This window comes from Nuphar pumila, chromosome 5, assembly GCF_984573655.1.
Source record: "Nuphar pumila chromosome 5, dmNupPumi1.hap1.1, whole genome shotgun sequence".
NCBI lineage: Eukaryota > Viridiplantae > Streptophyta > Magnoliopsida > Nymphaeales > Nymphaeaceae > Nuphar > Nuphar pumila.
In genome coordinates, this window is record NC_143253.1 from 56904532 (window position 1) to 56921169 (window position 16638).

Sequence of the window (16638 nt, forward strand, 5' to 3'; positions counted from 1 at the left end):
GCATAAAATATATATACAAATAGAAGAATACATGAAAAACATATACATAAAATATGAACTGTTAAGTATAATATATAAAAACACATATTTTAAGTATAATATATAAAAAGTATATATATTCCATGTATAAAAAACATGGTAATGTTTTTACGTGAGCCAGCTCGCTCGTGTAATAAAATAACATGATAATGTCTCATTCAGGGACAAGCCAAGCTTGAGCTGGGCTCGGCTAAACACGAGCACAAGCCCAGTCACGAGCTCAATCCACTGCTAAAAGAGCTGAGCCCGAACATGCCCTGTTCAGTTCGTTCGGCTCGTTTAATAGCTCTAGTAACTGGTAGGGGTTTGCTTAACCCAGTTTGCCACTAAAAAAAACAATATCTCATGCAGTTTTAAGTAAATACAACCACGAATTTGGTTCGGTTGGGATTGGATTGTTTGAATATAAGCTTTATTGAATCAGAACTAATCGAATGCGGGCTAATTAGATTTTGGGGTGAGATTCAAATTCAGTTAGAGAAGGAAAATATTGCCTCTCGATCTAATTACCATGAAATATAATAGTTACAGATGCACTTTTACACTCTGCTTCGCGTATCAGTCAGATTCGGATTTGGTTTGGATGTAAAAATTCAAAACGAATTGCTAATGCTCCTTTACCCGAATCCAACTAAATGGGTTCAGATTGGGTTGGATATCTGACCCAAATAAGGGCAGTTAACACTCCTAACGTCACCAAGGAACAATTTGGCATTGTCCGACTTCAAAACAGTAGGGTAAGAAGTAAACAATGATGTCTTGATCACATCCGCGTAATTTTGTAAAACAAGCCCTCAATTCCTTCCAGGCCACTTGCTCCGAAAAAAAGGGTGTTGGCCTTTTAAACCCTTTTCGCTGTGCAGCTGTCAGCAAAGCAGTCGCTGACTTGACTTATAAATATTAACTATATAGGGTTGCAAACAGGTCAGAATTCTGACGCTGCTACGACCCATAGTGTCGGACTTGAACAGTTTATATCTGAATCTTGGTAGGATCAAGAACAAATAACATTCGGATACAGTCGGTCTGGGTCAGAATCAGACAAACATATATAGATCCGGGTAGGAATAGGGTCTAACCCAAACTTTTTATGTTTTCACTTGAACCAATTGACCTTAGTTGCTTTTAGTGGAACCAGTACCACAGCATCACACCGTTTAACCAGACGTCGACCTCTATTGTGATATATTATCCAAATCCAGACCAAATTTTAGAAAATGGATCCAGTATGGGTCAAACCTGATCCAACCCATTTCTGACCTGTTTTCCTTAGGGGTGTCAATGGTTCCAGTTTGACCTGAACCCGACCCGTGCGAAACTCTATAAGGGTCAAGGTTTGGTGATAAAAAAGGAGGTCCGATTAGTATATAGCCATGTATGGTTTGTAAAATTTCGTACCAAACCCGGATCCAAGCCAAGTTTTGATTAAGATCCATGAATTTTCAATGTAAAAGAGATAAAAATACTATTTTATAGGGTATGGATTAGGTATGACTCATGTAATCCTTATAAGAACGGGTTATGGTTTTCTTTATGGTGGACCTGATCAAACACTGATCCGGACCTGGTAGCCGCAGCTCAAAGTCAGATCCGGGTTCCAACTCACTGAATCCGAGCCAGATCCGACCCGTTGACACCACTTTGACTTTGCACCCTAGATCCTGGGTGAACTTACCACTATTTTTAACAAAATAACTGAAACACGGAGTAGAAAAAAAAAGTTTTTTTTTTTTTTAAAAGCCGCAAAATATTTTACTGAGACGGATTTTCCGGAAATTTCCCCCCGCCAATTTTCCTTCTCTTTCCCTCTTCCTCATTTCGCCCTCCCTTTTTTATCATTTGACTCCGAAGCGACCCCTCCCTCCTCTTCACTCCCAAAGCCCTAATTTCTCTCTCTCTCCGACCCTCCGATGCCCTAATTTCTCCGTGTTTCTTCTTCTCCACGCCTTTTCTGATTCCTCGACATCTCGTTCGGTCCGTGATTCTTTGCTTTCCATTGCCCTAGATTTTCTCCCATAGCCTGGTCAAACTCTCAAAATTCCCTGTTAAATCGCTTCAAATCCCTAATTCCGCAGATTCACGGTGTGCTTGCTTTGATTTTCGTCTTCGGAAGTAAAGCCATCGCAATCATTTGGTCTGTGAGCCGACGCGCTGATTATGCGTCTCATTTGGCCCGGAGGAGTTCGGTTTCTTCGTTAACCTGACCGATGTGCGTGTTCAGATGGTTCTCCCGCGCTTGATCCACGATGAATCCCGTCGTCGGGAATCCGAGAGGATTCCGCCATGATCAGGCGTACCGGCTTTCGAACACTACTTATTCGGAGATCGCTCCGTGCTTGCCGTTGCCCGTGCTTCCGGTTTTCTGCGGAGCGGATGATCCCGAGCTCCGTCTCGTCAATGAGGCAGGGTCACGCGATCTCAACCGGCCTGAGATTCTAGCTCATGCGGCGAAGGTCGCTGCTCTGCTCAAAGCCACGGACGTTAGTTACTTGTAAGTGTTTGTGAACCTCCAGTGGTTACTAGTTCTTCTTCACAGTGAAGAATTGTCGGCGGAGTTGAATATTTTGAACCTTTATCAGGAGATAGTATATAATACTGCTTAATACTACTACTGCTGCCACTGGACTTTAATGTTTTGAACGTATAATGCATGGTATTGTATCAGATGACTACTACTACTATTGCTGCTGCTGCTATTACTACTACTACTGCTATTACTACTTCTTCTTCTTCTTCTGCCAGTATTGCTACTGCTGCAACTGCTACTACTAGTTTTGAATATTTTGAACATCAGATGCATGAAAGCGTGTTAGACTGCTTACACCTACTATTGCTACTGCTGCTGTTGATGCATGGTAGCGTATTCGGTTGCTTACAACTACTAGTGCTGCTACTTCTGCTGCTGCTAGGACAAACATCATCATCATAATTTATTATGAATTATATTCTTTTTCTTATTGTATAGCAATGAATTGAGCAAAGTGCAGAATATTTGTATCAGGATTGTAGAATATTTGTGCTAGAATAATACTTGAATCTGAAGGTGTAAATCTTGCTAGTGCGATTACAAAATGAAGAAATAAACATATGCAATTTTTGAGGAAATGTGGAAAATTTAGAAATATAAGCTACTTTGCATAAAAGTAATTTAACGATTTAACAATTTTTTAGCTAATTATTGCAGGTAGAAATAGAAAGATAACCATTACTTTAATGAGCTTAATTAGTAGTAACAAATAATTGTGTATAGAAATAGAATGAAAAAACCAGCCTTTTAAGAGATTATTTTATTTTAATGCTGTCAGGCTAGTGGTCAGTGCAATAGGGAGCTGAGGAAACATTCTCGTGCTTCCGCAGAAGAGATGGCATGCAAACATTAAGCATCAGATTAGTCTATGCTCAACAGATTCAGTCTCCTGCATCCTTAAATAATTAGACTAAAAACCTTAATCATCATGTTCAGAAGCGGAATGCATGGTCATTTCAATAGGGAAATCAGTTCTCAATTATGCCCCCTTTGTCATATTAGGCATATCATACATGTGTTTTTTTTAAATGAAGAAAACTTAATAATTGAAAACAGAGTGATGACAGACTGCACAAAATATATCAAGATTATGAATGGCCCAGACTGAGAATAAATGGGGGTCAATTGACATTGGTGTGGATATTTCTATTAGACATGAACTTAATATGCTTAGTATGACATGGAGTTATGTAAAACTGGGATATGTGGATGTGGTCATATTACATGACCCTAATTCTTGAAGAACTTGAAGAACAATGGACCAGCCACACATATACATGTGTGTATGTGTATATATGTTGTTCATGTGTGCACGACAGATATGTGATACGAGATATCTATGTTTGGTTTAGAATACATGGAAATGATGTCATATTAAAAAAATCATAAATTTTGGTGCATTGAAATTCATTGTTATATTTTTGTGAAACTTCCATTAAACATTCTTCGTTAATGGAATTCTTTTCTTTGTTGATTTTTCTAATTATAGATTTATTATTATTTTGGTATTTTGCCAAGGAAGATCGTTAAGAAAAAAAAAACATCCACAATAAGAGACCACAGTAACAAACATCGATACATTCCTTAGGAATGCACTAAAATTTTTTATTATCCCTAAAAAAATTTCTAAATTTCATACGATTTAAGAACTATATTGTATTCAATACAATTATTGTACTGATATGATATGTATCATACGATACATGGGTGTATCATAAAATACACCCCATATCGTACGAGTCAACTTTTTTTTTTTTTACTTTTCTGGTGCTGGAAAATTGGTGATCGGCCACTTATGGGGGCCTTTTTTTAGCCCCCAAGGGTCATTTTGACCTCGTTTTTTCATGTTCTCCCTCCCTAAACCCTTTTTCTAATTCTACCCACCCTAAAAATTGGGGCTTTTGTTAGATCTGATCCCAAGAAGTGTGGTTTGCCTCCAATCTCACCTATTTTCGCTTTTAACCCTTAAAATTGAATCTTAATCCCCCTCTTTTACCTTAAAACCCCTCATTTCCATGCTAAATACTCATTTTTTGGCTTTTAACCCTTAAAACCAAGTCATAGTGGCATGATTTATCCTAAATCCACCCATTTCCATTATATTCACACATTTTTGTGCCCTTTAACCCTCAAATCCAAACCCTAGAGGGTTTGATTCAACATATTTGGAGCATATCTGCATCAAGAGGCCCGATATGAGATCATTATACACCAGTTTATGAAGAAAATCAGTTGTTGAACCGATGCAACTACTGTAAAAGGCAGATTCATGGAGGCATTTCAAGGATGAAACATCATTTAGCCAACAAAAGACTTAATACATGCGCATGCACTTCTAAGCATGGGGTGATGCATGAGGCCAAACTTCCGCTTAGGCAGCTTTGCACGGGGTGGTGCGCAATGCCAATGATAAATTCGGCACATGTAAAAGAGTTTGTGTGAGGCCTTGGGCCGTTAGGCTGGTCAAACTGGGCAATCTAGCGCCACACAGACTCGTAAATTTTTTTTGTCCATGACAATTCTATTACTTAAGTTTTGTGGGCACTGGTCAAGAACCGTCCTACTTTGTGAAACACCATAACAGAATCCAATGAGGTCAGTCATGATGAGTCAGATAATACCATCATCTAACACATAGTTTTGTCTCCTTTTGGAGACTAGCCTTGGGCTTTCTTCATGTTGTTGTTTGGAGTAGGTCACTTCTAACTATAGGAAACTATAGTGCCTGGTTGGGATTTCATAAAGGAAGACAACCAAATGAAATTCCCTCTTTATTTTTATTTTCTATGTGGAAGGTGATTGCAAGGTTGTAAGTATTGTATCATTACCCATATCTGTCGTGTCCAAAATAAGATACATATCGTAAATTTTTAATAAAAATTTCAAAAATTCTAAAAAAATCATGAAAAATTATAAAAAAAATTTAAAAAATCATTACACATGAAACAATGATGAATTGCACAAAATACAACCATAAAAACACATAAAGCATTTATGTATCTATGAGCTTCAAAAGACATCATAACCATGTTTTTTTAAAAATAACACATGAAACAATAAGCAAGTTTTTTTAAAATATACCATCATCATCATTGTATTCTTCTCCTTCTTCGACATTCGTATCATCTCCATTGTACGTGGGCTCTTCATTATTTACGTCCTCAGCTCCTTCCACGTTTATCGACTTAATGTCTTCTTTATTCAGTGTCTTCTTCTTCTTGAATCCATGCATCCAATCCATCAAAAATTTTCAAACTAATGGGATCAAATTGCTCTTTGTGCTTCCTTGATGATAAGTTTTCTATTTGCTTAAAAAAATGATATGAAAAAATTATAATTAGTTGGGTTTTGTATGATATAAATTTTTTTAAATAAACTCATGAAAATAACAAATAAATTTTATAAATTTATATAGCTTTGCCTCAAATATAAGTTGTAGCGATTCTAGATAACTTAGACGACGTCATTAAGCCTTTTGTGCTCCAATTTATTTCTTTATTTTATATGTATTTGCTCAAAGATGCTCCAATTTCTCTTGCATCCACTTGCGCTACATGTTTGAATAAGAATGTGAATGACAAAAACTCTCAAGTTTGGAACATTACTTCCAAACTTGGTCCACCACGTTTGAAAAAAGGAAAATGACAAATCAATAAGACAATAACAAGCACAATCATACAAAACATCATAACTAAATAACAATATAAAATTTAAATTGAAATAGACAAAATAAATTATCGGAACACATCGTAGCACAGTTTCGCGCTACTGTAGGTCTCCTCATATTATACAATGCATTATCATAAATCTCCATTTCCTTATGAATTTGATCATGAATGTCATAATCAGGGTTCAACCTTTTAATGCAATCTCAGAGTCCCTTGTTGACTTCCTTGTTCGATTTAAATGTAGGGGAGTATCTAAATGCATAATTTAAACAATATGCTGCAACAAGTTGCCAAATCCACTTATGATCAATGGTGTTCCATATAAGGATGTACAATTTTTTCTTTCCATTCAAATTATCTCTAATGACCTCTTTTGCTTTATACATGGCCTCATAAAGATAGCCCATAGTTGGTCTGCACTGTCAACTAATTGAAACACCTTCACTAAAGGTATAGTGGTTAACAACTTCACACATGAATTACATAATTCACTTCTGAATACAATATCTACATTTTCTATTGACTTTTTTTTTGCATGGGGATATGCGTTCCACTCATCATATGAATGTAAGAAGATGAGCTCCTAGATTATCAACAATGAATACTTCAAAGAGCTCCAACCAAAATATCGAAAATAATCACTCACAAGAATCAAGAAAGGTTCATACATAAATACCCCAAAAAGGGTATTCAACAACAAGAGAAAAAAATATTATTGATTGTGAACCACACAAAAAATACATTCTTCTAAGAGGGGGCAATGCCCCATATTTATATACAATAGGGGAGCAAGAAAGGAGAGAGTCGTTGGGCTCCCAAAGGCTTTTTGTATTTGACTTTAGTCAAATATTGACTAGTCAAATACAACCCAAAAAAGTCCTAAAAAGTAAAAAAGTAAAAAAGAAAAAAGAAAAAAAGAAAAAAGAAAAAAGAAAAAAGAAAAAAGAAAAAAGAAAAAAGAAAAAAGAAAAAATGCCTATACAAATAATACTAAAAGGAAAATAAAATTAGCTAGCCTTATGATACATTATTTAACACTCCTCAAACTTACGGTTGGAGAACCGAAAGTTTGTCCAAGAGAAAGTGAAATCTAGGAGCTGCGAGAGGTTTGGTAAATAAATCTGCCAATTGATATTATGAAGAAACATATGAAAGATCAATAGTGCCGCGTAAGAATTCTTCTCGTACATAGTGACAATCCATCTCAATGTGCTTGGTTCGTTCGTGGAATGTCCGATTGCTGGTAATGTAAATGAAACTTTTGTTGTCGCAGCATAATCGTGATGCCTATGTACTCTGAACACCCATGTCATGCAACAACTTTCTTAGCCAAATTACTTCCATAATGGTTGTAGCCATGACCTTGTATTTTGCTTCAGTTGATGAGAGATTGACTTTCTGCTGCTTCTTGCATTTCTAAGAAATCAATGATTCACCTAAAAATACACAGAATTCAGTAGTTGAGTGTCGGTTATTTGGATCTCCTTCCCAATCTTCATCAGTATAAGAAATTAAATCTAAGGAGGAAGAAACAGACAAGAAAAGTCTTAAAAAATAGAGGTTTTAATATATCTAATAATACATAAAACAACTCCCATGTGAACAGTGGTAGGAGCATGTTGAAATTGACTTGCTGTGTGAACGACATGCGCAATGTTATGTCTTGTAATAGAGAGATAAGACAATGCCCCGACAAGTTGTCTGGAAGGTGTTGGATTTTCAAGTGGTTCTCCATCATCAATCTTCATTTTGACATTTACAACTTTGAGAGTGTCGACCTTTTCCTCGTTAGAGATACCAGACCCATCAACAATATCTAGAGCAAACTTAGAGTGAGTCAACAAATAACACAACTTCTATACCAAGAAAAAATTTAAAAAAATCCAAATCACTCATTTTAAAGTGTATTTTGAGAAATCTTTTAATGTTTTCAACTTCCTGTTTATCACTTCCAATGATGATCATGTTGTCTCCGTAGAGGAGAAGGATAATAATACCTATATCAGAAATCTTAACAAACAAAGTTGTTTCAGTGAGACAAGATTGAAAACCAAAATCGAGCACAACTTGAATAAATTTGTCATACCAAGTTTTTGGGGCTTGTTTAAGGCCATACAGAGCTTTATTTAAACGAAGAGCCTTTTCTTTAGGAATATTAGTGCCAGATGGTGGTTCCATATACACTTCTTCGGCGAAGCTACCATTGAGAAACACATTTTTGACATCTATTTGATATGTATGCCATTTCTTTATAGAGGCAAGAGCTATTAACGCCCTAACTATGGTCATTCTAGCGACTGGAGCAAAGGTCTTTTCATAGTCTATTCCATACTCTTGAGAATAACACTCGGTAACTGATTTGACCTTATACCTTTCAAGAGTTCCATCACTTTTGGTTTTAACTTTATACACTCATCGACAACCTATAGGCTTTTTGCCTGGTGGAATATCTTGAATAGTCCAGGTATTCACCTTTTTTAAGGCGTTTAATTCCGCTATCATTGCTTATACCCATTCAGAATGTTCCTTTGCTGCAACATAGTTTGAAGGTTCATGTAAGAATGTATTAATGCAACCTAAGCTTGATACTTAGGTGAAAAAGACTCATAGACACAAAATTTTCAGGGACTTTTGACACTCTAGATGACCTTGTTTGTATTTCTTCCTGTTTTTCATTACTAGTATATTTTTTGAGAGCACATGGTTGTTCTAAATTATCCTGCCTAGAGTATTGAATACAATCTTGATTATCATGAAATGATTCTGCACTTATCATGTCATTTCTATCTTCTTGGCTTTCATCAATATCATACTCAAAGACCTAATTCCAATAAAAAAAAGAATACTCATTTATTTCCTTAGAGTTCTCACTTTCAAAAAAACTTTCTTTTTCCAAAAACAATACATTTCTTGACACATATAACTTTTTAGTTTTAAAATCAAAACATTTGTAGCCTTTTTTGATAATTTGCATATCCTAGAAAAACACAAGAATAGCACGAGGGGAGAGTTTGTCATTTTTGTTAGATAAAACAACACACTTTCATAAAAAACCCTTAACCTAGAATAATCTGGAATTTGTTTGTAAAGTTTTTCAACAAGAGATATATTTTTTAAGGAAGAGGATGACATTCTGTCCCTTAGAGTGGCTTCAACCCCCAAAACTTTAGGTACTTGATTTGTAATAAGGTTCTTGTTGTCTCAATAACGTGCCTACGCTTTCTTTCAGCTAAACCATCTTGTTGAGGGGTATAGGGACATGATCTTTGATGTGTGATACCGTATAAATTTAAATAATCTTTAAATTCTTTTGATAAAAACTCTCCCCCTGAATCTGTGCGAAAGATAAAAATATCATTTTTAAATTGATTTTTGACTAGATTATGAAATATTTAAAAGTGTGAGAAAACTTCATATTTATGTTTAAGGAAATAGATCCAAGTATGTCTTTTAAAATCGTTTACAAAAATTACATAATACATAAAGCCATCTTTTGATATAACAGGTGCGGGTCCCCATCCATTCGAATGTATTAACTCAAGTGGTCGAGAAGAAACAAAGGTCCTTTCTTGAAAAGGTAATCTCTTCATTTTACGAAGAATACAATTTTCACATGTAAAGTTTTCAAAATTACAAAAATTTTCCATCTTTGAAAAAAAAACTGGATCTTGGATACACTAGGATGACAAAGTCTCTTATGCCATAGATCCAAATCCACTTTCTGAACATTACAACACAATGTATTCTTGGGTATTTTAAAAAAATCCATGTAGTATAAGGCTCCTTCTCTATGGCCTTCCCTAATCAACTTTCTTGACTGACGATCCTGCACTCGACAACCAAGAGAGGAGAATGAAACATTACATCCATGGTCAGATAATTGAGAAACAAATAAAAGATTTAGGTTAAGTTTAAGAATATATCTAATTTGTGGAATACAAAATCTTTTTGAGTTTTGAGAAATATTTTCAAAATTTTCTATTTCTTTTATCTCAAGAGATGTTTTATCAACGGTAAAAACATTTGACCCACTTGAGTTATGATATTTGGATAACATATCAATATTTGGTGTCATATAAAAAGAGATACCTTAGTCAAGAAGCCAAAGAGATTTACCGGGATCGGAGATGCCGAAACAAGAGACCACTTCTCCAGTGGATGAAGATGCTTCTTTGAATAGAGGTTGAAGTGCCTCGACTAATTAAGTTAAGGACATGCTTCCAATGGATGGTTCACTTGATTCTTGTGGATGTCCGACAAAGGCAACCTTCTTCTCGTAAGGCTTCTTCAATTTCGGACAATATGTTTTCACATGTTCCGGTTCACAACAATAGTAACAGATGGCTTTTCTTTTTTCAAACTCATTTCTTTGTTTCTCAAGATTTGTCCTCCCATAGTGTGGAGGTTTGTAGGTACTAACATTGTTTTTCGGTCTGGATACGGCTAGGGCCGAGTCATCACCACACTTGGAGATTCTCTTTTTAAGCATTTTTTTCTCTATGCTTAATTCTTATATCATGTCTTTTATTGAAGGAACTTTCCTTCGATGAGGAGAACAAATTTGGCTGATTCAAATTTCGATCTTAATCCATTAATAAATTGAAAAAAATGCTTTATATTTATTTGATTTTGATGGAGTTCTATGTCTTTCGGACAATGTCATTTTGTTTCAAGAAGAGCCAACTCTTTCCATAATTCGGACAAGTTATTATAATATTCTCTAATGCTCTTGTCCTCTTGAACCATATTTTGTATTTTATATGATAAATTGCACACATATGCAATATCTTTAAGAGAGTGCATTATCTTAAGATAGTCCCATGCATTGTTTGCATGTTCAAAATTTGCGAGACTTGAATACTTTTTGATATCGACAATACTAATGAGCCAATATACAATCTTGGCATGTTCCATTTTCCATTCCTTTCACTTTTTTTCGTAAGTGGTAATGTTTTTATTTTTCTCAACCTTCGTAAGAGGTATATCTTTCTCACCTACTTTTGCAAGAATTAGTTTGAGTTCCTGATCGGTCCCATCCACTAATCCCCATGACCCTTTTCCCCATATAAGGTGCTTTATAATTGAAGCCCATGTCACATAGTGAGAATCATTGAGCTTAATGGGTTTAATGGTGACATTATCATTGCCATTCATTTTACAAGGTTTGAGAGGAAGAAAGAAAATAAGAAGAATGGAGAAGAAGAAAAGAAAAAAAAGAGTGAGGATAATGAGTACAAACACTCCTCCAATCTTTTACACGATCATGATCTCACACACACTTGAGTAAGAATCGCAAAAGAGCTTCACCTTTTTCTCAAATTTTGAATGGCATGCTTCCCGATGTACCAAAAACAAACTTAGCTTGATCACCAAGCTCTGATACCAGGTAAGAAGATGAGCTCCTAGATCACCAACAATGAATACGTCAAAGAGCTTCAACCAAAATATCGAAAATAAACACTCACACTAACCAAGAAAGGTTCATACACAAATACCCAAGAAAGGGTATTCAACAACAAGAGAAAAAATATTATTATTGATTGTAAACCACACAAAAAATACATTCTTCTAAGAGGGGGTAATGCACCATATTTATATAAAACAGGGGAGCAAGAAACGAGAGTCGTTGGGCTCCCAACGGCTCTAAATAGAGCCATTGGGAGCCCAAAGACTTTTTGTATTTGACCTTAGTCAAATATTGACTAGTCAAATACAATCTAAAAAAGTCCTAAAAAGAAAAAAGAAAAAGAAAAAGAAAAACATACTTGTACAAATAATACTAAAAGGAAAATAAAATTAGCTAGCCTTATAATACATTATTTAACAATAAATTTTTTTTTTTAGTGCAGTTCTATTCTTTACTAGACTTTACACTATAAAAAAATTCGTAGCAAATCTAGTAATTACACTACAAATCAACTCAATAACACTAGTTATACTTTCTCATCAAGTTCAAAATCCATGCATGATTATAAATAAATTTAGTAACTTCTTGGCAACATTCAACTGTGTGCTTTATCTCATCCACTCTACTGATATCCTCAAGCATGTGGTCTATGCAATGAGCAACACACGAGATCTAAAAGAATGACCCATAATCTTCTGCCAATTCTTTATCTAATTTGTTGCATTATTAGTAATGAATCAAACAATATTTTGAAGTTGAACCTCTTCCACAACCTGATCAAATACCCTGAGCAATACATTTGTTGTTGTGGGCATATTAGATAGATCAACTGACTTCAAAAACAGTTCCTTTGGGGCAATAGGCAAAGAAAATTTTCAAGGTCGGTTTACCCATCTGCCATGATGCTAAACCCTGTTTCTCTCCATGATTGTCTCATATCATCGCAACATGCCTTCACTTCATTTATATTAGTATTTAAATTTTTTTTTCTCAAAGCATGATATGAAGATATTTAATATCCAAGCTTGGTACTGGTTATGACAACTGTCATGGCCTGAAAATAAAAAGAATTTGATGCATTGAAAGAAATGCAAGTATCATATAACCATCTCCCATCTGTGACATTCGCCTCCTCAACTAAATGTTGAGGAATCATAGTAGTACGAATGTCGGGTTGTGCCCCAGGGGTAGTTCTAGAAGAGAAAAAAACTTTTAATAGAGCCTTTAGCTCTACCTCCTTTCGAAGAACTCCCTCTTACTCATCTTCTTTTTGTGCATGCGCCACTACTATTAGCACCAACCACACCTTTCTCTTTCGCTGCATAACTTCTTACTTTTGATGATGTGTTAGGGGCTGTAGGTTCAGAAGTAGGAAGCTCATTTTCGTCCTCTTAAGACTGCGTATACCACATTTCTGCCTCACTCATCTCTTTTTCTTGTTTTTTTCCTCTCACTATGACAATAGTTGCACTCGATTTTCAATTGGTTTATACTCATTACTCGAGTGCCTCATTGCCATGCCGGATCATTTGATGTCATCTTTTAAAAAAAAACCCTCAATAAGAAGCAAAAAATAGGTTTTTTTTTTCACCTTAACCCACTTCCTTAAGTGAAAAAAATGTGGGAATGCACTCTTGAACAAACCGCAAAACCCCTCTCCCTTGCGCACGGAATCGTTCTCACGAGTCTTAGGGTGTGTGAATACCTTTCTAATGGCTTCTACACAAATGAGGGAGTCTGCCCTCAAGAGATCTTTAAAAGCCAAAAAAGCAAAAAAATGATTTTGCCCTTTTTAAAGTGCGCCAATACTCTATCGTACGATAATATGATACACACTCGTATCGTGATACAAGTGCCTATCGTATCAATATTCTTTGTAGTAACGATATGTATCGTACCGTATCATATGATATGGTACAATACATACAACATTGGGTGATTGTATGGCTATAAAAGTAAATGGTCTTATTGGAGCTTGGTCACCCATCAGTCAAGATCTACTAGAAAATAAGAAGAGAATTGCTTGATTGTCCAATGGTAAATGATTGTTACATGCTGATCTATGTCAGAGGGACTCGGCCAATTGGGTGCCGCACTCGCGTTGATGCGGTCAACACACCTAGGGTCATTTATGTCCAACTTTTGGACTATATATATATATATATATATATATATATATATATATATTTTTTGCCACACCCCCGCACCCAAGTTTTTTGAAAGTGCCGCATCCCCGCCCCCGCACCTGCACCCATGTGACATAGATGTTGATGGCTTAACAAATCCATGGTTGATCTTAATGCCTGAGGCCATTCTTGTGTTTAGTACTGTAGAAAGGAAGTATAAGAGTTTACTTTGCTCACATCGTCAACCATGTTGAAGATTGATGTGTATTTCTGATCGGTTATGGTTAGGTGATGTATGGTAACTGTTGTGCTTCCTGTGCTTAATGGAGGATGCCATTTCTTAAACTGCTGTTAAGTTGGATCATTTCATCAACATGATGCACCTCTTTTTAGTTCTAGATTCATTTATTTTGTAGGATGAGAGACAATAGATAAGGGATTGTGTCAAATCATGGAAATCACAATGTTTTCCTTGTAAAGGCTCAAGGGCATTGCTTCATCTTGACATATTAATGTTGGTTTTCAGTAATAACCAAGGCTTCAATGCTGGCTTTTATTTTTAAGAGTTGATAGGGAGGGGGATTCTTGTAGAAACCTTTTATGCTCAGGTCATGTCTAAGGGGTTTCTTGGAGAAATGTTTGTATCCAGGTCATGTCCTTGCAGGTACAGAACCAATCCAAATTTGGAACTGTCTACATGGAGCTGAGATTCAACCTTGCTCAAACTGTACATATGGATCCTGCTCTAGACCTAAAATTGGGGAAGCATGAACTAGATCATTTGAAACTGAAATTTTCATGTTAACTTGAGCAACCTTAGCATGGTGAATTAAGGAAAACCCAATTGAAGGGCAACAAATTTCTCTATGGTTACCTCACGTGTAAAAGGTGGCAGCTAGTCTGGATATGGCTTGGTAGTCTCAACTTTCAACTTCTCTTGACAAAGTTGCTATGGTAATGAGCGAGAAGGAACCATGCTGACCTTCTAGCCTCTCTGCTGAAAGCTTCCTAATTATTTTTTGTAACTTCCTGCAAGATAAGCTAATCTAAATGACAGTCTGCTCCACCTGTCGTGATACTTGCATCAAGATTATTTTTCAATATTCTTAGGTAGGTTCTCTTCAATTGGACTGCATCAAATATTTGCATGATTTTTAGGAAAGGCCCAATAGGAATGTGTAAGCTTCTGGATTTCTGTCAGGAGCAAAACAGGATTTTTTCCCCTTCTTTTCTATTCTAAGCTTGCTTCAAAACTGGTACAAACAAATACATGCATGCTTTTATTTGAACTTGTACTTAGTTTTCAACATGGACTCAATGAAGTTGATTTCTTTTCCCAGTGTATTCTCACCCCAATCATATGCCGTTTGGTGAGTGACCCTCTTCCTTCTTCTTTTGGAAACCATGGTATGGAGGTAACATGTTCTTTTGGTAACATGGTATGGAGGTAACATGTCCTATTGATTTTGGATCTTGGCTGCAAGTTTAACTCCTTTTGGTTTCATTTTCTCTGTATCCTGAATGAGAAATTTAATTCAATCTGCTCCCTGGTTGCATATACTAAATCCAAAATCTCAAAATATTTTAAACAAGAACCATGTTAAAAACTTATAATCTAAACCTTTTCATCCGAACCTCAATAATCAGTATTCCACTCTTTAATTTTGCTGTTTAATGCTTGGAGTAACTTGAACCATCTAGAGGTAAATCAAGCAAGGATAAGAAAAAGCGACATTTGTAGTTTGACATTCTTTAATGAAACTATTCAGAATGAATAATTTGAGCCTTTTTGTTTCTCTAAAGGCTCATCTTCAATATTTTTAAAAAATGTTAAGTATTGGTGGGTTTGTCTTGTGGGTAAATCAAGGCGGGTGGGGGCAGGTTGGTGGAAGAACAACGATAGGTTGCTAGGTTTTTTTGCTAGCATTCAGACATTGATGAGGCATATGATACTATGTCCTAGAATCTCAAGTTGACATCTCAGAGCGTGACACATGTGATTTAGCATGAGTATGGATGCAGCTGAAGGACTCATCTTTTGTAATGCTATTTTGTGTTTGTGGTCTTAAATGCAATACTAGTTTCTAATCTATGTCACAGGGGATTCGCCCAATAGGGTGCGGCACCCGGTGCTGTCAAAATGACCCTGTGTGCGGTCAACCACACCCAGGGCCATTTTGGGGTACCTTGAGCTTCGCCCCCCCCCCCCCCCCCCCCATTAAAAAAATATAGGGGTATTATGTATATATTAAAATATTTAAAAAATTATTTATATATATGTATATTACCCTCCCACACCCAAGTTTTTTTAAAGTGCTGCATCACCGCACCCACACCTATGTGACATAGTTTCTAATGCATGTGATGATGTTTTTTATGCAGGTCGGTTAAAGGGAATTTTGGTTGTGCTTCTGCAGAGCCTGGGAGTCTTCTGTATGAAGTTCTTCACTATGATCCTGATGGATTTAAGTTCTCTATTCCAGGTAATTGCAGTATATGTTGTCAGGCAATCTTCTAGGTTGCTGAGAACTCTTTTTGCATGTTTTACGTTGACTTTGGCATGTCAAGGTTAAAAAAAAATCATTTCCGGGTGCAAGCTGCTGGCATATGATAACTGTAGACATAATTCTGGACTGGTCTGGGAGTTCGCTCTTGGCAAGACATCATGTTTGTTAGCCTTTTGGACTATTTAAGAATGGATTTTCTTTTTGCATGACCTACTTATTTGGCAGGGCTTTCTAACAGTTACACTTTCTAATGTGTCTTCTATGTCTAAACATGGACACATTGTTGATCTGCATTGACAATGTGTGGCTGCTGTGGTAGTGGAGTGCTGTAAATTAGACCCTGCTGATGTATATCATTCTGGAA

General features: G+C 36.1%; 1 protein-coding gene across 3 annotated transcripts in view; it reads left to right on the top strand.

The window, feature by feature from the left end:
• The first annotated feature begins 1904 nt into the window (after positions 1 to 1904).
• The window catches only part of EMB2773 (PHD finger family protein), a 70293-nt gene continuing 55559 nt past the window's right edge, over positions 1905 to 16638 (top strand). For all 3 annotated transcript variants that reach the window (XR_016431916.1, XM_090006171.1, XM_090006172.1), the window contains exons 1-2: positions 1905 to 2530; positions 16150 to 16250. Coding sequence is in view for 2 of the 3 variants with exons in the window: in XM_090006171.1 (XP_089862297.1) it covers positions 2286 to 2530; positions 16150 to 16250 (346 nt within the window). In the remaining variant the exon portion in view is untranslated. The remainder of the gene's footprint in view (positions 2531 to 16149; positions 16251 to 16638) is intronic.